Here is a 19,522-nt window from a genome sequence, read left to right on the forward strand (position 1 = left end):
CATTTCTATCGGCTCGTTAAGATATTACTGCGGATCGAAGCAAAGTCGAAGGACCCTCTCAGAAACTTTACTCCTCTTTTTATTGACCTATCGCTTCGTGTCAATGATGGCACACTCTAGAAATTTAATTCCCCCGCAATTTGTAGATAATAAATGCACCCAATTTTAATGCTCGATTATTTTTACGCAGTGCAAATGACTACTACAAAAAGTTGAACGAGATAGTCGTTACTTACATACGCATAAATTGGTGTGGCGAGAAGATAGCACACAACTGAAAAATTGCGACAAATATGTACGAAAAATAATTTCCCACGTTTGCTTCTTTCTTTGCGCTGCGCGTATATCGTTTTTTAAATATATTCTCGCCTTTTGAAATTATTCTAGGAAATACATTAAAGGTACAATATTTTTGTTACACGCTATCAACCACCTACTCCCATAAATCACCTTGATAAATTCTACGCGTTACGTTTTTTTCATAATTAATGATACCGTTACTCCGATAAACTTGAATTTCCAATCGTCTGCAAAGTCATATCATATAATGCAAACTTAGAACCGTACTTCCGCCATCGCAGCACCATAGTAAATCTACCAGCCCCCTAAAATCTGGAAAATCATTAATCCAAAGCGGAGGGAATCGCTCGACAGAGAATTCCATAGAGTACACAGAGAGAATCATAGGAGAGAGGCTGTCAAGTGGCTGAACCGAGCTCGAGTCCTGTCGTCGAAAATAAACCGGATTGCAGGGACTTGTTAGCTCACAAACGCTCGAGCAGCCACGAGTTACTCCATTTCCGGCGTCCGAGAGTAGGCTAACGTCCCTTGGGCGACGGATGAGCTAACTAATTCCATTCGAACACTCGGAAGGAAAGCTCCCTCTCTGCGTTCTCTGTTTCTTCTCTTTTCACCCCTCCCTGCACACCCTCCAGATATCGCGCCTCGTCTCGTTTCAAAAGCACACGGATCGACGCTTCTCTTTTCTTCGTTTTCTCTTTCTTTTACCATTGTAGTAGCCAGATTCCTTCCTTCAACCATCTTGTTTCATTTTCTCGTTTGCTGGGGTACGCAGTATTGATTTAGCATGTTCGTATTATTGTAACAGATTATAGTTGTACTTGGTATATTAGTGTTGATATAATATACTATTGATTTACGGTTTAGAAAATTTCAATTGCAATAACTCCAAACATTTCCCTTACAAAATACCGAAGAAAATCATCGAAAAGAACAAATTTTATACAATTCCGCGGTAATAATTTCTACCAACGATCGTCACAGAAAAATAATTAAACGATAGATTCTATAAAACTCTAGATAATTCGAATAATTCTAACACTTTTCACCGAAGATGGGAAATAAAATAATTACAAAAGCGAGTAAAAGTCCAAATCCAAAGAATCGCAAAGAATTTCAGTGACTCGAAATTAACGTTTTCCTCTTTTCTTCCTATTACAACTTTCCTACGTCACTTTAAAGCCTTTCTGATTTAAAAAATCTAATTTACATCCCCGTAAGTTAGATTTTTCTCCCTCTAACGTTTACACGAGCTCTTAAAACAGTTCCAACTCCGACGAATTAATAGCAATTCCCAGAACCGTTCAGTATCTATATCGACTAACCATCGAAAACAGCGAAAGAGCGTGGAGAACAATGCGTTTGGTCGGCCCGAAGAAAACACAGCATCGAAACAGATCGTTTGGAAAGGAACCACCGTATCGCAGATAATGATCCGTTTCTTTTCTTCACTGGAGGAAGGAACTTCCGGGTCACCGAACGTGAAACGACCACGCTTTCGTGTCCATGGTCCAGGACGCAACAATTGGGTGCGTTCTAATTCCCATAAGAATAATTAAAGGCTACGATCGAGACGAGGAACGCCATTGTCCGTCAAAGAGGGAAATTCGCGGTCCAGTTAAGTCTTTCGAACGACAATTGAAACGTTTCTTTGTTTCACGTGCCTCCATCGGTATAATTCGAGTGGACACTGAGGAATTTAATTGCTGAGATTTCGTTTCTATTGATGGTTCCTTGTGAAGCGTTCCTGCTATACTTTTATTCCCTTAGATTTTTTAGTTTGAAAGGAAATTTATCGTCGAGCTGGTTGTATCGCTGAAATTAATTTTTTTTTCACACTTCCTCAACATCTCCGATTATAAAAGACTGCAAATTTATCAGAAACATCCAATAATAAAAATCGCAACTAACAGTTATTTATCGAACATACATCTACGGCAAATTCATCCTGGTAAAATTTACTATCACAGAAAATTCTACGAACCAGCAAATCTTCTCAAAATATACCACAAAAGAGTACTCACGCCAAAAATCCTTCGCACGTTCTAAAAGCTGAGAAACCGCAGTCACAAATTTCTTAAATATTTCAATATCGAGCCTACTATTCCGAAAAGTCCTTCTCGATTTAAATATAAAGCCTGCGTTCTACGATAAAACAAAAAAAAAAAAATCCGAGATCCGAGCGAGCCATCGATAGTATTGCAGGTTTAGAGTAGCGCGACGCATCGCGAGGACGTACGAGCGTCGAGTGGCGCGTAAATCAAATTCTTCGCTGGTCCCATGACGCGTCCGGCGCGTTTCGTTCCGGTCATGAAAATACGTGGCCCCCGGTTCTATAAATACGCGAAATAAAATACCACGAAGAGAAGAGTTTTGCCGCGCTTGGTTCCCGCGGGTGCCGTTTCCGATGGGCCGGTCTGTCAGCCTCTCTTTCTCCTCCAAATTGAATCAATGGCCCTTTCTCCGCTCTCTCCTCTTACTCCTATTTCAACCCCCTCCCACCGGTGACGATCCACGAACGACGATTATTGGATTTTAATTCGATTCGACGCCTACGGTGACTCGACTGTTTATCGATTTTTACCTACGAGATATGTCTAATTAGCCTTGCGTGATTTGCAGTCGTTTGGTAAAGTTTGAGATAAGACTAAATCTAGTTACTTGCGACCGTAAAGGATTTATTATGATCCGAAATAATCCAGGAAAAGAAATCAGTTTATTAGGTTTTACCTATCAACCTTAAAGGTTGAGTTAATCTATGCAAAAAGATAAGTGAGGTAGGTAAACGGACAAATTTAATTAGTTGCGGTCGTTTAAGGGTTGTTACGGTTTGAAACGATTCTTCCTGAAAGACTTTCAAATGATCATTTATTATGAAATATATATATATGATTGAAATAATAGTTCCTCACGATGAGTGTAAGTAAAATAAAGCATATTTAGTTGCTTCTTAGCTTTTAACTTATGTTTAATTGTCCTAATACCTTTTAGTTGAATTTTGTCGAAACAAACGTCAAATCACCCCCTACCCTGAAAGAACAAAACACGAAATTAAGCCAAACTTTCAACCGCTACATGACGCATCTTCGAATCTCAAACCCATTTCTATTAAATACCATTCACCACCGTTTCACCCTCTTTAAAACACGGTGAAAGGACTCGATCGACACTCGTACCCTTTCGAACTTCATCAAACGTCCCTCCTCGATTGGCTCTCGCGGCAAAATTGAGGTTCCATCGTGCTGGCGGGACGTTTAAATTAATCATAGGCGAAAGGGGGAGTGGCTCTGTTTTTTCAAGCCTCGAGCGTTTTTTAACCCCGCAAAAAGGGGGTGGTCGAGCGCGAAAGGGAAACAAGACCGACGCTCGCACACGACTACGTGTGATGTGTGCACACTTTTAAATGGAGAGGCTGGCCCCCGTATAAATATGGAAATTTCAAAAATCGAGTTAGCCCCGGCCAAGTGTCGACCAGCTCTCTCCTTTTTTTTCTCTCTCCCTCTCTCTCCAAGGCGTGGATGGTTGTCTCTTGATTTTTCCGCGAACTTCTCGCGTTAAACTCGTTCGTTTGAAACAAGAATAGAGGTTGCCTGGAAGCAGGGGATTTTTATGAAGAAATTGTTCCGCGAAAGGATGGAATGGGGTAAGGGTTGATTATCTTTCGACACCAAGCGATATCGAATTTTTTTTTTTAAGAGGCTCTCTGGCTATTTTAAGAAGTTATTACTACGCTTCATTTTGATATCGATGCCTCGAATTGGTTTATCTTAGGTGCGTTTTTTCTTTTTTCTTTTTTATAGTTTATAATGATGGAGTGTATGGTAATTACGAAACTTGACGAAGAATCGATGAATAGTAATCTATGGGTGGATATTACGATGATAAAGCTTTAAGAGAGAGTCAACATTTTTTAAGGGAGCTCCCGAATTTCGGCGGACATTTGCTATTTTGGAATTTAAATTCACGAATTTTTTAATCTTCGAGAAGCTTTCGATCGCCAATGTTTTAGCATGTAATTAACGAGTTTTGATACATTCCACTCAATCGAAGTCTTTAAGCTGCCAAGCACTGCTTCGTACTTTCAAATTCTCCAACTTTTCAAGCTTCTTATTCTCTGACTTCTCAAATTCATAGGTCTTCGATAGCTTCCAACTTCCGCATCTTTAAGTCCTCAAACTCTCGCTTCTTTCAGTACTCACATCTAAAGACTTTCGAAAACAGTTATGGTTTCCTCTTCGCAAATACCATATAAACTCTCCAAGTACCAAAACTCTAACTTTAGGAACTTCTTCAATCCTGAAATTTCGAATTATGATATTTAGAGATCTTTATGATCTTGCTTCGTAATCCGCGATACTCGAGCCAATCAAATCAACGAATAATTTGATTTTGTTTGACAATGACGAACACATCCAGCAACCTCTCATCGAGTAAATCGATGGACGCCCCAATTTCACAAGAAAATAGCCACAGAAGAAAAAAAGATGATAAGGAAAAGAATGTCCAGCTGAAGCAGGCAAAATATATATCTAGAAGTTCTTGTACTCTTCGTCGTGCAGCCTCATTGAATATTTACCTGACCAGCGCATTGAATATTCCCGGCTGGCAATAGATTTGGAGTACGGTGTAATGCGAGGTGTCGTGGTGGTAGTGAGCACTTTGTATATCGGGTGTTCTTTTCATGTGCGATTCTCAATTCTCTCTTCTATGTATTTTCAGACATTTACCTATTTGTGTTAATTTATTCGTATTATTTAGTTATCGCTATGTTATCGTATTCTATACTACAATAACCAGTACTAGATTTATTTATCGTATTCAATTATTGTCTTTTAATTTTAGATTGAAGTGAATCCGAATTGTAAGTTGCCTCGGTCGTAAGTAAAAATTCCGATTCGAGAGGAAACGCAGAATAGATTTGTCTGTTTGCGAAAGATTAATCCGGACAAATCAATCAAAATTGTATTCACGGAGAGATACCCCCGGAAAAATGTTGCGATGTACTTGAAAATATATTTCGAAGTTTAAAGTTACGAGGCAACTTTTTTCCCGGTTACTTTGGTAGAGACGGGGAAGTTGGAGTTTTCGAAACTAACTTTTCGAAAACCAGTTTTAGAAATTCAAACTTGGAATTACGTAAGTTCAACTATGCGAAAAAGATTCTGTAACTTCACCGAAATACGATCGATGCAATGGCAATGATTCAGATTGCACGATTTTAACGCGTTACACTTTGCCCAACTATATCTGAAAAAATCATTTTTGTGACAAAATTTTTAAATGTACAAGACACCCTATAGAAGCGTTGAAGTCGAGGCGAAACGAACACCATGAGAAATGGCGGAAGACAGGGTGGCGTGGAACGACCGATCGAAGAGGGTAGCGAGTATCGAATTTTCACTCCATCCGAGAGCATTCGTATTAATATTTTACAGGATGCCGGTGAACCTACTAAACCAAGTAGAAACGAAGCTCGACGGTGCAAATGCGTGGCATCAGTGGCGAAGAAAGTTGATCCCTCGGAGCGCGTCTAACTTCCGCGATAATGATGCGCGGGGAAAGTAGAAAAGATACCGAAGACGCCCGTCGATAACGCGAACACGAAAGTCGAGATATTTTATAAGAGCCTGAATACCGTAATTTTAGATGTTACGAGAGGAATGATAGGAAATTGAATACTCTAGATAGAAAATGGTAATGTAACACAATGGCTTTTATATTCGGATAGACTGTGAAACTTGTAATTTTGTTAGTCTAAGAGTTTGTCTTGGAAGTTTCAAGTTAAAATAGAAAGATGTTTGTTCGACGGATATTCGACGAATATGAAGTTTCCGGTAGAAAATTTTCGTAGGATGTTACGACTGAAGATGTTTCGATGTACCGTCCGAGCAAAAGCTCGAAATTTGTATTCCTTGTTACACAAACGATGCAACAACGAGACATTGATTCGTTGGTAAAAGTATCTAGAGCTTTCGAAGAACATTTTATAATTCGAAAACCACTGAGATTGAAACGAACGGACTCTATATTTCATTATAAATATCTTGTTATTTCGGTAAAATAGATAGAAAAAGGCAAACACGGGAAAGGAGTGAGAAGGGTAGACAGTGATTGCGGGGAAAATGCCGAAAAGGAGCTAAAGAACAGGAAGAAAAAAGAAAGGAAATCCCTAATAATCCAGGAACGTTTCTTCCAGATTATTTCTGCCACTCTTTCGCCCGCCTCTTTTTCTACGGGGGTTGAAGGGGGTTGAAGGGGGTTGAAGGGGGTTGGAGGCGTCTCCGTTACAGGTGAACGTGCACGAGATTTATCTCGTGAGTTTTTCTCGTCGCAGCTGCGTGAAAACTTGCCCTGTCTCCGGCCTTCGCCCCTTCTGACAGTTCTCCTGGCGATCTTTTATTTATTTACTTAAAGTATCAGCCCACGTACGGGGGTGTAATGGGATTTCTCGCTGGACGAGATAAATCTCCGATTATTTTCTTTGGATATTTGGCTCGTTAGTACCGTCATTATGTCGATCGTGGTTTGCGAAAGATAGAATCGATAGTTTCCTAACGGTTGTTTCACCCTTTCGATTCAATTGCCATGGTTTATATAGTAGCATTATTTCATTCGGGGTTAAAAAAGATTCGCTTTTGAGGAACACACGATAAAAATTCATTCTGTTATTTCTCGTTGATTCTAAAATTTAAATAGAGGGAAGTACAATTAGTTACATTAACGATAAAATATTACAATGCATTTTATTAAAAAAAGTTAATATCTAATGTTGCAGAAATAGTCGAAAGAATAAAAGGATACGGTCGAAAACGAAAATGTAACAGAAATACGAAAATTTAATTAAATGAACGGTGCGTCGATCAAAATTCACGCAGCGGAGATCTACAGTAATAAAACGTGGATTAATTTCAGATAAAACTAATTAACTTGTAACGCGGCGGATCACGTCGCATTAATTAACTTCCGACTATGGTGTCGTTTCGCTGTATGATCCATCGATTTTCCTGGAAATTAAACGACATTCCAAAACGTAGACTCTCCGACCTACCTGAAATAAATCATGGCGTCGAAAGATCGACGAGTAAATCTTTTTTAAGAAAGAAGAATACTTTGAACCCTATTCTGGAAAATTACGTGATATAACATGGGGAAGGATGAGCCACGCGACGAGATTTACGTGTACGTTGATAAGGCATGCCGTTATCGGTATGCCGTATAAACAGGTTTATGATATGTTCGTGTAAAGTTCGAGGAGATCCAATATTCTCGAATGGACGTAAAGTGAAAAATACATCGCATAGTGTAAACTACTTTCCCGTAGCCTAATTTCCTGCTTCTTTTAATTAAACGTTTTTCGATAGACGGGCACCGTTTACCGGGTTAATTGAATCATTTTTTAATGACGCTTTAGACGCGCGTTACGTATAACGAACTTGTTCCTCGATATTAAACAGTCTTTTTTATATATTGGGAAAAAGAACTTTACGCTGAACTAGAAACGAGAAAATCACTCGTTTTGACAGTTTTTCCTCTCTTTTTACGTTGAAAATTGTCGAAAGAATCGAAAGAATTTCACATTGAAAAATAATTCGGTCAAAAATCAAGTAAATCGAGATGGGAAGAAGACAGTGTAAAAATAAAGAACTCGGTAAACGTTTAAGAGAAAAATTCCACTTTCCTATTGAAAGAGAGCAGCACCACTTGCAAAGAGATGGTATCGATGCAGAGCAATTACCCGAGCAGCGGGCAATTACCCGCGAGGTGTGAGAAAAATTTAAATAGTTCGTCTTTTGCAGCTTTAAATTGCCCTGGCCAACCCTCGGCCTTGTCCTTCATCCATCTTCCCGTCATCCGAAAATTTATCTGCGGCCACGAGGCCCGGCTGGGATAGGATCAGTTAGGATAATAACAAAACCGGAAACTGACTGCGGCCAACTATTCTTCCACTAAGAATCTCGTTGTTCCGTGGATTGTTTCGATCGTCGTTACAAATACCGTTTCGATTCTGGTTTCAGGTGAGCTGAAATCGCTCAGAAATCACGTGGATGAACGAGATTCACTGTCGCCAGCTTGAAGAAAGAAACCGACCTCTTACAATTTCTCTTTTGGAGCGTCGAAAGCGCGGAAAATCCAGGAAGGTAACCAAGAAACAGGTGATCGCGAAGGGAAAGTAATTCCAGCGATCCCTATCAACGATTATCGCGGCAAACTGGCATAATCCAGCGAGTTTTCAGGCTGGAAATCCATTAAACCGGCGGTTGCAGTTCCAGAACAAGACGAGAATCAGCTGCCGAGCGAGAGAAAGAGAAAGGAGCAGAGACAGAGAAGACCAGCAGTTTCCCGCCGGTCGGTGATTAATGCGAATAGGGGTTCGAAGAAACAACGAATCCTCGCTGGTAGAAAACTTTTTCCTCGCGCTCGTGAACGAGTTCTTTGGGTATCATTGAAAATTAGGCTGCTCGATTAAGGGAAGCTTTGTTGAAGAAGGGGTATCTCTCGGATGATTCGAGGGGTGAATTCTTGAAAGGATTTCTGGAAGACTCTTAGAGGTTGGGGGATGCTTTGGGGATAATGGTGACTGTTGGAGCTTAAGAATTATTATTTGATAATGTTACTGTACAGCTCGCTCGATAATATATAGCTTCTCGACTGCGAATGAAGCGTAACGAAAGACCGTACATATTTATGCAAAAATTCGCATCTTCGTCAAGATAAATAAAGAACACGGAAGTTAAATCTTTTACCATCCTTTTTTACACTCTGGCTCGATAGTAAAACAGAAAAAAAAAAGATTCTCTTAACGCCGCATTAGCGCCCTAATAAAAATGTAAGAAACTAAATATTCATAGATCGGACAACATTCCTTCCTTCGCCTGCCTTTACTCCGTTCAACGTAAAAATAAACAAAAGCGAAGGAGAGTAAAATACGTTTATTGGTTTAATACAAGTTTAACACGTGCCCGTTGAAGAGAAGTGGAAGAAATGGGAGATAAATCGGAGATGATTTCTCGTTTCAGAGAAGACGAACGACGACGAGTTAAACGTCGAAGAGAGCGAACGAAAGTGGAAACGAACTCGCGGAGGGAATTTATGCAGGGGCCGTCGACAGGAGGGCGCAAAACACGCCGACTAGCAAATATTAATGCGCTCATTAGCAGCGCTTCATATTCATGCTATGAAAATTCATCGTTTATTATGTAACGATCGCCAACGGGCACTCGCTGGATAAAATCCACGCCGGATTACCGATTAACGCTGATCGACGGTTCCGCTAGGTTTCGATCGTTTTCGAGATCGTCCATTTTAATCCCTTCTCTCAAATTTCCACTATAATCATCCATGTTTTTCTCCATGATTTTCTACAAACACGTTCTCTTTTCTTTTTACTGTAGTAAGTGTTTAGTACCGTATCTTGAATTTAAATATCACAAAACGGGTCATAATAAATCTTCAAACCAAATTCAAACCAATCTGCACTAACAAAATTGACAAAATATCCGAATCTTCCAACTTCGAATTCGGACGAACTGAAATCGATATCGTAGTCTCCTAGCTCAGAAAAATCTTCAGAAATTCTAATTCTCCCTGGAAGATACAAGATACAAGATACAAGATGTAATTTCAGCTAGCAAAACTCGAGACAAACATCGGTAAAAAGTCTCTTCAAGTACGAATCAACGTAAAGCGATAAAATACTCTTTCTAATCCACCCTGGGATATCGGAATTCGCGATCTAACAGAGCTACAACACGACGAAACGTCATCCAGCGACGCTTATTTCAATAACACGTGCATCCTGCACACAGTGGGTTCCTCGAAGTGCCTGAAAAAGATTGCTCGTGCCAGTTTCTCTTCAGCAGCATCCCCCTTTGTCGTTTCCAACCCGCTAGTCGTCGAGGAACGGGGCGCAATAATGCGGCCTGGCCTCGTTTGCGTGTCGCTCGCCGCCGCGTATACAACCGAGAAACCGGAAACGAGGTGTCCGCGGTTATCTTTTTGGAGCAGGCCGTGCAACAGGGCCGTAGAGAATGGCGGAGCGTTTGTAACGCGGTGGAAACCGCGAGCGATACGATTGTGCCCAGCGAAAAACACGCGTCGACCCGGTTCCATTCGCGATAGTTCCGTCACCGTTTCCGGTAATCGCGTTGCAATCGTCGAGGATACGATACCGTACGCTCCTAAGTACGTGAACGTTTCGCTCGACTTATAATACGTCAACGATACACGAATACCGGTACAAAATTTGTCGATGGATAAGAAACTAACGATCTGTGCCAAACTTGTTTGGTATTGTTAATTCTAATTGCTATACCGCGGATCTTTGAAAATGTAATTACGGAGATGGAACCTAGGTAGAGAACTGTTTTGTCTACTAAGTATCACAGAGAGCATTACGTTTTAGATATTTTACATACTTTTCCACATTGTGTGCATTCTGTGTCCAGTAATTGTTGACATTGTAACCATTGAGGATTAAAATATAAGGCACGTACCGAAGAAATCAGAATGGAAATTGACAAGATACGTGATTGAAGGCAAGAGGCAAACTCTAGTCCATACGTTTTATAAAGAATCGCTCACGATTTAAGTCCGAAAAACGCGCAGCTGTAAATTCACAACGTATCAAATTATTACGAAAAATCACAGATTACGATTATTTTGTTCCACTGTGATACGGTCAATTATAATATTCGCGAATCGATATATCATTGAAAACGACTGTAAAACTAGGATCTGCGACGATCTTAATCGTCGACCGTTCGTGAGAAATAGTCTCACCCTTTTCATTTCTCAGAAAGGTACAATCCATCGCAGCACATTAATCACAGACCAATTTCTTTAATTAAACCGCGACAGAGCCTACAATTTCCTGTCCCTTGCCAGTTCGAACTTCCTCACTTATCATCGGGGAGGGAGAAGGGGACAGCGTGAGAAAGAGAGTCGATCGGGGAAAAGTCCTTTGAAATCCTACTTCAAAGGCGGTGGAAGTTTGACGGCGATGTCACAGGCAATCCACTTCCGGCCTTATTTAGTAAATCGACTCCAACCCCTATCAGCAGAAGAGGTGAGGAGAGAGACGAGTCTTAGAAGTATCTCAGCAATAAATATATCGGCTTATGGTCGTCTCGAGGAGTTTCACGAGTCATCAGAAGCTCGAGAAGCCAAACTCTCTGCTCGATGAAATAGCAACCGGTCCCTTTGGACCCTTCCCCATTTCTGATCGCGGCAGAACCACGATATTCCAAGAGATATCGACACAGGCGAAAAACTCGAAAAGATTCTCTCTTGGTTTCGACGCTGGACGCTGCTCGAGGAGGATTCAATGGAAGGTTTCTACGTGTTTGACGACGTTAAGGGTGATTCCGGGATTGTTCGGTGTGTAACCGATGGGTTGTGATAAGTTTCTCCGCAGTTCTCCGAGTAATTGGACGCGGGAAGTTTTGTATACGGCGTAGCAATGCGTAGAATTTGATAAAGTCGTCTGAAGGAATTTATATTATGCAAGTAGTATATACTTGACACTAACGCTGATGTTGTTAGTAGTCTCTAAGACGAGATACATAATCGAAATTCCGCGATGAACGCTAAATTACTCAAAAGAACCGACACTTCACGGTAAACGATAATTTACTCGAACATACATTAGTTTTTCATCCTTTCGACAAAATTCCATCAAAACTATCTTAGAAAATGTACTGTATAAAAAACTAGCACCATGTTCTGAAAACCAAGCCTTAAATTCTTATTACTATAATTCGAATACTAACAACGAGCAGCTATAACGTTCAAAATTTCCAAGGATCCACATGGGGAAGTTCTTCGAAGGATTACGTAAGGATAACGATTGGATATAGGCGCACGCACTTCCGGCGCGATGCAGCCGGAACTTCGGCGCTGCAAGCCCCAGCAGCAGCTGCTGCTGCTCGATCGTACCCGATAAAGTGGATTCGATCGAACCTCGAACACGTAACTGGCGCGTTATCTATTAGCCCTCCTAGCTTGATAAACGATTCACTTCCTTGCACGAACGCGAACTTCGCGCGTAAATCGACTGGAAAAGGGATAAGCTGCTTGGATATTCGGCTGCGCTGGTTTCCTTTCTTTACAGGGTTAGAATGTTCTTCTATCGTGCGAGAAAGAACGTCGCAAGGTAATTCCTGTTTAGAATTCAGATGCACGGCGTTGCCACTCCAAGACATAGATTTACCAAGCTCGCGGACTCGTTCGTAAACGTTAGAACGCTTATAGAGAAATAAGATCAAGCCGAGTTCATCGTATCATTTTTTTTCAAGTGTAACGAAAATAGCGCAATCGATCACCCACTCTATTTTATTTTTATAAAGAAACCACATAAATGTCAAAAAGCAATCCCGATTACGACGAAGGAAATTCGACCAATGCTTAAATGAAAAAATCTACGTCCGTCGAAACTTTTACCCTAAAAAAAAAATCACCTGCAGTTTCCTTCCAACCCCTTCGCCAACCTTACATCCCAATTGATCTGAAACATATTCAACTCGATTACGCGATACGTATACGAATCTACAATAGATCCAAGAGATATCCAGCTTCCGCGTGAAGGATCCCCGTGAGCCAGGATATCGCGTTATCCGTCACATGATAGATTACTTTCACTGAGCTACGAATACGTCAGCCCGTCGCGAGAATAGATTCCTCGCCATGGAAATTCCATTCGTCGAGTCAGCCCTGCCACGAGCGAAGGAAATGACGCAGCTACGAGAAGAAACGTGCCCGAGGGATTCCGATCCCGGGAATCCCGGAACGATTTTCCTCTTCTGTGAAGTCACGGCCGCCAATTACTAGCTGGCTGCTTGAAAAATTGGAATATAGAGAGACATTCCGAATCGTTTGAGTTAACTATTCATCGTCTTATGGTACTCTTCTTTACGTTTGACGCGATTTTATGTGGTTTGACGAGGTTCGATTAGAAGTTGCAATATCTTAAAATCATGAAACTCGATCATAGAATATTCGTATATATTTTTCATCGTGCTTGGCGCGCTTTTCCATGATTCCATAAAGTTCCAATCGAAGTTTGGATATATAAAAATATATTTTGGTTTCGATAAATCAACGCTTATACAAAGTATAGGATACCTTCGAAAAATACCTTCGAATAAATAATTCTCAAAAGAATCAAAGAAATAAAAAAATAAAAAGAAAAAAAAGAATGCCGGAAAAGATATCGAATTCACACGAAATACATTCAATGTTCGCAAAAATGGCCTGAAACTCCCCTAAATAGTAGAGCGAACAAACGACCTCTTTTCCAACGACTCTGTCGCCATTCATCGCTCTTCCGGTTAGATGAAAAATGCGGCTGACACGGTGTCGAACGTGATCGTGGCTATTCACACTGTACACGGAAATGAGCCTGCACTTTCGCGAGTTCGAGCTTTGAACGAGAACCTGCTCGCCTCTCCTTCGCCAGTTTCGGGAGGCGTCCACATTTTTCACGGCTTCTCCGCCGCTGGCAAAAGAACGTCCATGGGTAGTAAGTTGGCGTCCTCTCGAGGGTGCAGGAATATCAATCATCCTGACGAATATCGTGACGAAAGCGGGCGTAATTAATTAATCAACCACCCGTGAAACGACGCGTCAAAGGGATAAGTTTCTTGATGCAGTAATTGGAACCGTATTTAAGGGTTGTTTCTCAAGTTCTTTTAATCTTCTACGATATCTCGTAGTTTTATCTTTTTCTACTTTCTGATGGGACTTCGATAAACAATGTTTATCAACTGTTTCAGGTATTTAATAATCTGGATTATTCGAAGGGGTGAATTTCTAGAAATGCTAATTTTTGAGATCATTCCGCTATTCTGATCACGTAAAAATGTTCAAGTGTACTAAATGTTTCGAATATTTAACGAATTCTTTTGGAAGTAGAAAAGCTGAATTGTTATTTAAAGAAGACGAGCGTCTGATAGCAATTATTTAATGTCAAAACAATAAAAAATTCCTGCAAAAGCTATTGGCAATGGTGGACGGAGCAAGAATTCACGAGCAGATCGCTCGAGGTCAGGACGGTTTACAATTTTACGATGAATAAAACTGATCGCCAGGGATAAGAGGAAAGTTCAACGAATGACTTATGCATGTTTCGAGGCGAACGACATTCCATGGTTGAATTTTATGGGGATGGCGTGCGGCCATGGCGAGTGGACTTTATGTGAAACAGCAAGTTGACTGTTTTACGGTGTTCTCCTCGGGACCACGCACGCTTTACGAGCTGTCGATGAGAACACAGAGATTCCTGATGCTACCATCGATCGACTCTTATACTCCGTTCTATATTTTGATCGAGTCTTAAATACATGGAATCGTGAAATCATAAAAACATAAGTAACACGTTGATGCAGTTCGGGAGCTTGTTTCCTGAAAGACTCGTGTATTATTAATAATTAATATAAAATTTCCATTATCGTAAATACGTAGGCGATCGAATTAATAATAATATCTTCGAAGCTGTTATTCATCTCTACAATACGTGACATTATAACAATATTATTCAACAGTACGAGAATAAAAAGGGACGTCCATCGTTTAACAATGAATTCATGGTTGAAAAATTAATTAAAATCCCCCGCTCCCAGGGTTTCCTGATCCATAAACCAAATGAAAGATTAATATCCCCCTGTATCCTATTTTATTGTACGAACACACACGCGAGTTTAATATTAATTAAAACGTATTCTTCAAATATGTTCGAAAATTACGAATCGAAACGGGAAATCTGGTCTTCTGTCGTATCCAAGCTTCCATTCCATTTCGATGTAATGCGAAAACAATATAAAAATATAAAATTCCATTTTAACATGAATGTTTCTGATAGCACGTTTTAATTAATTAACAGATAATTAGCAGATCGATTTAAAAATTATCTCTCATTTCGTTCTTCTATAATTTTTAAATAAATATATTTTTAAATAAATCATTTCTGTAACCACCAATTCCAATATTCGTCAGTCTTCGCAACTGCGAAGTAATTAGCACTAGAAAACTTTTTCTCTTGCATAAAAAGATTCTTTAAAGCCGTCGAAATCGATCTGCACGAGACGTAACAAGAGAACCAGTAGAAGAAGGAACAATATCGGAAGAAAAAGAAACTAAAACGCGGTCCATTTCGTCCAACGGACTTCCAAAACGCGAGATTCCGCTCGTTTTCTCGCGATCCGCCTTCCCGAGAACACGAAGTACACCCTCTCCCATTTCTTTCGCAACTCTCTTCACCACTCGAACACATCAAAGCGTTCGCCTCACGGAATTTTCTCCTCAAATGGAAAAACCCTGGTAATTTCCGCGACGCGGATCGCGGGCCAGAGAAATAGGGAAAATTGAAATTTCCAAAATTTTTGTAAGCAATTCGCGTAGACATCGAAGACAAAAAAAAAAAAAAAATGAAAAGACAGTGTTCTTTTATTGGAATGGTTATATAGAAACTTGAAAGTGTCTGTTGAAGCAGCGAGAAACATCTCTCAAATTAACAATTATTCTATATCTTCGCGAGATCGGTCAAATTTATTACGGCGATTATACAGAAAATACTAAAACCACGTCGAGTTTTCTCCCACTCGACACTCAACCAATTCTCATTTCCGCTACCGCGAACACGATATCATAATGAAAGATACAATTATACCCTAAAAACGAAAGAGGAAGCGGAAACAGGAATAAAAGAAGAAAAAAAGAAAAAAAGAAAAAACGATAAGGCGAAGTTACAGCACGATGAAGAGACACCAAGTGTGCCGATAATGAGGCGGAAAAAGGGAGAGAGGGCACCAGGTGTAAGTGGTAATAGGCAACTTGCAGCGGCGTGGAGCATGTCAGGAACATGTTTGACTTTAACGATAGCCGCTGGCTTTAGCCGGCTGATAAGGCCTGTCCTCGTTTATGCGGAAAATAAAGATAAGCCACGGCCGAGGGCTGAGAGGCTTGTGCAACAGTTCCATTAAAAGAACGAAGAAAAAACAACGTGGCTGCGGTGGTAGGCGACCAGACGAGAAGGGGTTGCTCCGTGGAATCGATGTGTATGCACAACATGCACGAAGGCCGGAGGAGGGGATGACGTTGGGCTTTCGAAGCATAATTTGCTATTTACCCTGGGCGAAATAGAATTTTAACGAGCAAAAAGCTGCCGAGTGATCGATACTATACTAGGAAGATCGTCTTCTTCGAATCGAGGGTTTCACGGGGCTGAAGGAGACGTTTGCGCAATGAATTTTCTTCGACAACTGTGTCGATAATTATGCGTTGTATGGCTTCGTCGTTGATTATCGATTAACGTTTGTTTATGTACGATGAATTTTTAATGTCACTGCTTTAATCCGCTATCACGATTTTGCTGGAATAAAATAAAAAGAAAAAATATTTTTCCTAAAAGAAGAGAACAAATGCGAGCAGAACCGTGTAGTTGATAATTGCGTACCGCGGCTTCTTCGTAATTACGTTTCCTTTTATCCGATGCTTTTTTAATTTTACTGGTTTAACGCATTATTGCGATTTTATTCAAACGAAATAAGACAAAGAATTTGTTTCTCTATAAAAACATCAACTATGAATTGAACTATGTCGTTGGTAATCGTGCGTTTTGTGGTATTCTCGTGATTACGTTTGACGACCTTTTTAATGGTGTTGTCTCAAACCAGTATTGCAATTTTGTTCGACGGAAATATAAGAAAATATTTTTTTCCGAACAACCACGTTCCCTTACACACATACGCGTATCAAATAAATAACGAGGGATGTGTGTTGTATTAAAATGATCGAGAAAAACGGCCCTCTGCAGGGGAATGGCCGGTCTCGCGGTTCCTTTGTGGAAGCGCACGAGGAAAACACTTCGCGCGACGCAAGACCACGAGAAAACTGTTTCTGGAAACTGTTTACACACCCCTTTGAGGAGCTACAAATTGAAAGCGAAATAGGGTCGGATTTTCGGGCGTCGCGTGCCTCCATTTTTCTCCTCCGTCAGACACTTTAAGACCGTCACTTCCACCACCAAACGCGGCAAAACTGTGTATACGTGTAACGCGGCTGGTGTCTCGTACAATCTCTCGTTATTTCAGCGACGTACAAACGACGTGGAATCAGCGTTTAAGTAAGTGAAACTGTTCTATCCGTGGGGGAATTTTCCTCGGCGAATTATCTGCCCTAGAAGTGTCTGTTACGTGGCAAGATCCTCCACTTTCGCGGAATTTCTGCTCCAGCAGAAATTGACTGTCTTTGAAATTTCCACTCTTGGGGAATTTAGGTAATAGATAATACCGATGAGATACTTTGGATAATAGATACTTGCCGACCAAAGTATTTCGACACTTATGTATGTACTATACATCTTATGTATATACATACGTATTATGCGGGGTATCTCCCGCCTAACTTTATCGTCTGGAATATCCCGCTTGTTTTTCACAGTATTAAAAAATGTTTCGCGAACAGGTTGGATGGTTTCAAGGGGGGCCATAACTAGTCATGATTAGTTCTGACAAGATAAATATACGATTCCATAAAAAAAGAAAAAAACATCGGTAACCTTCGTACGTCTTCTACGCGTTCTTCTAGGGAAAACATTCAACTTATTCCTGAAGCATTTTTTAATATTATCGAAAACAAGGGAGATATTCCGGGTGACAAAGTTAGATGGGACAACCCGTATATGTGTCGTATAAAATATTTTGAAGTTTCATTAGCGTTGCTAACGCGGGTTTTTATACATTTATGGAAAACTTGGGGGTGCAAAAATGCACAGAACGCAGATAACAATGCACGTAACATGGAAAACTGTCTAAAATACGATATACAAAATATCCAGGATATAGACGTCCATAGAAAGTAACCTTTTCTAATATTTAACACATAAAACAATTCTTTATGCAATTCTAAAGCAATCATTTACTCAAATTTTAGTAAAATTTCCGTTACAATATTTAACAAGCTAAACCATTTTCCAACTAGCTCTTTTAATTGTATCTGTAAAAATATAAATTTACATAAATATCCGTGGTCTAGTAACGAAACACGGGTGTCATGGTCGTACCGATTAAATTTGAAAGCAGCCTGAAAATGTATATAGAAACTGCAAGATATTTATTGCAAACATATATTTAGTGAAAAAATTAGCATATGTTACCTCGTGTCACGCTATCATATTATCAATGTAAAACGAGGTTAATATATCGATCCAACGTCAATAAGGGCACGTTTCATCCCAGTGACACAAAACGATTTTTCGCTGGTTATGTGCGTTCCACCCCTTGGTGGCCATTCTGACGATATACAAACACATTCGTCTACATCTCTCTCGAGATACGTCTTATTTTACAGCGGCAGTAACGTAAGAGGATGAAACTTCCGGACGAGAGCTGATTTTCACTGTTAAAATTGTCAACCTCGCTTAACTTTTTATATTTGTTCAATAAAAATTGTTTACTTGGAATACCTTACTCGTTATATTTCTTTCTCTGCTAGAATGTGTAGAAAAGTACGTAGACTGGAATATTTAATTCCATCTTTTCAACGTTGAAAAAGCTTTCTGTCCTGAATTCCGAAAACTATTGCGTTCTAATTACAGAAAGTTCTCTCTACAGACTCTCGAAACAAACCCTAAGATTTATGCCTTTCGATATCCTCAAAAATCTTTAACACCTTTTAACCTTCTCTTTAACTTCTGAAAGCTATAATTTCGGAGAAATAAATAATTCCTTTTTAAAAATTATTACTGAAATTCTTCGTTCTATCTATCCATCAAAACTATCGACGTCCGACACACGTATCCCACTCGCTTCCTCTTGCACGTCAGAAACGGATCGTAACGTTGTATGTTGTCAAACTGCTGAAGCGAGAGAAACGTATGGCGAAAAGTTAATTAATAAGGATGTCCGTAGGCTCGCGTGCTATGTTCGCTGAATAAGAAACTAGGGTGGGACTGGCGCGCGGAAACAGGCCACGTGGCACGAGCAAAGCGGTTTGCACGACGCACGAAGGCGCAGGGTACAGTGCTTTATGGCTTACCATCGTAAGGGACGCGCCCGTCCCTCGAGCGTACTGGAATTCCGGGACACTCACCTGAAAGCAAAAAAACAAACGACTCGGTTAGAATTTCTCAGAAGCTTCGAATAAACTGTTTTTGAACGTAATTAAATCAGATTCGTGGACAAGAAGAACAATGCTCGTAAAACAGGTCCAAGTGTTCTTCTGTCTTCCA

At 40.2% G+C, this 19,522-nt stretch overlaps 1 protein-coding gene across 19 annotated transcripts in view; it reads right to left on the reverse strand.

The window, feature by feature from the left end:
• heph (polypyrimidine tract-binding protein 1 heph) overlaps positions 1 to 19,522 on the reverse strand; it is a 415,917-nt gene that overhangs the window by 137,553 nt on the left and 258,842 nt on the right. For 8 of the 19 annotated variants that reach the window (XM_069130471.1, XM_069130469.1, XM_069130472.1 and 5 more), the window contains one exon: positions 19,330 to 19,383. The exons of the other annotated variants lie outside the window; for them this stretch is intronic. In XM_069130471.1, the coding sequence (XP_068986572.1) occupies positions 19,330 to 19,332 (3 nt within the window). In that variant the 5' untranslated portion in view covers positions 19,333 to 19,383. The remainder of the gene's footprint in view (positions 1 to 19,329; positions 19,384 to 19,522) is intronic. 19 annotated transcript variants of the gene reach the window in all.

The sequence above is a fragment of the Bombus flavifrons genome, chromosome 16 (genome assembly GCF_040668555.2).
Source record: "Bombus flavifrons isolate JBK064 chromosome 16, iyBomFlav1_principal, whole genome shotgun sequence".
Classification (NCBI taxonomy): Eukaryota; Metazoa; Arthropoda; class Insecta; order Hymenoptera; family Apidae; genus Bombus; species Bombus flavifrons.